The sequence below is a fragment of the Merops nubicus genome, unplaced genomic scaffold, assembly GCF_000691845.1.
Source record: "Merops nubicus isolate BGI_N331 unplaced genomic scaffold, ASM69184v1 scaffold29817, whole genome shotgun sequence".
Classification (NCBI taxonomy): Eukaryota; Metazoa; Chordata; class Aves; order Coraciiformes; family Meropidae; genus Merops; species Merops nubicus.
In genome coordinates, this window is record NW_008618823.1 from 2060 (window position 1) to 2670 (window position 611).

Sequence of the window (611 nt, forward strand, 5' to 3'; positions counted from 1 at the left end):
TAAGGAGGGGAATGGCCAGGATGGAATGTGCCATGGGGTGGGTGCCACAGCTCCCTGCCTGCATCCCAGCTGCTGGCTTGCATCCCAACTCTCTGCTTGCATCCCAGCTCTCTGCTCACATCCCAGCTCCCTGCCCATATCCCAGCTCCCTGCCCTCATCCCAACTCCCTGCCTGCATCCTGACTTCCTGCCCACATCCTGACTCCCTGCCCACATCCCAGCTCCCTGCCCATGTCCCAGCTCCTCTCACCTTCCCCGTGCCCTGGATGATGGTCAGAGGCACGGTGGTCTGGGGCCATTTCCCACTCGGTGGTGGTGGCTTCTCACAGCTCCACAGCACCAGGATCTGCAGAGGGGGGACCAGCATGTCGGGGGGGTTTGGCTGGGCTGACCCATTGGGGTGCGTTGCTGCGTTGGGGTTTGCAGGGTGGCCACGGCTGAGCCCTCCCTGGACTTGCAGCGGGACCTGCTCTGGCCCAGCTCACCCCAAAACCATCTAATGGTAGTTTGGATCAGAATAAACCCTTGGGTGGTACCACCCCCACCCCAGTGGGCTGGGGAGACAGCTCTGCCCACCCAAGAGTGACACCATCAGCCAACCAGTCCCACCC

The 611-nt window shown here is 62.5% G+C and overlaps 1 protein-coding gene across 1 annotated transcript in view; it reads right to left on the reverse strand.

The window, feature by feature from the left end:
* Nucleotides 1-611, reverse strand: part of LOC103776094 (exostosin-like 1) — a gene marked incomplete at its 5' end in the record, with an annotated part of 2886 nt that overhangs the window by 1038 nt on the left and 1237 nt on the right. Inside the window, one exon of the mRNA XM_008943589.1 lies at nucleotides 251-346. Coding sequence (XP_008941837.1) covers nucleotides 251-346 — 96 coding nt within the window. The remainder of the gene's footprint in view (nucleotides 1-250; nucleotides 347-611) is intronic.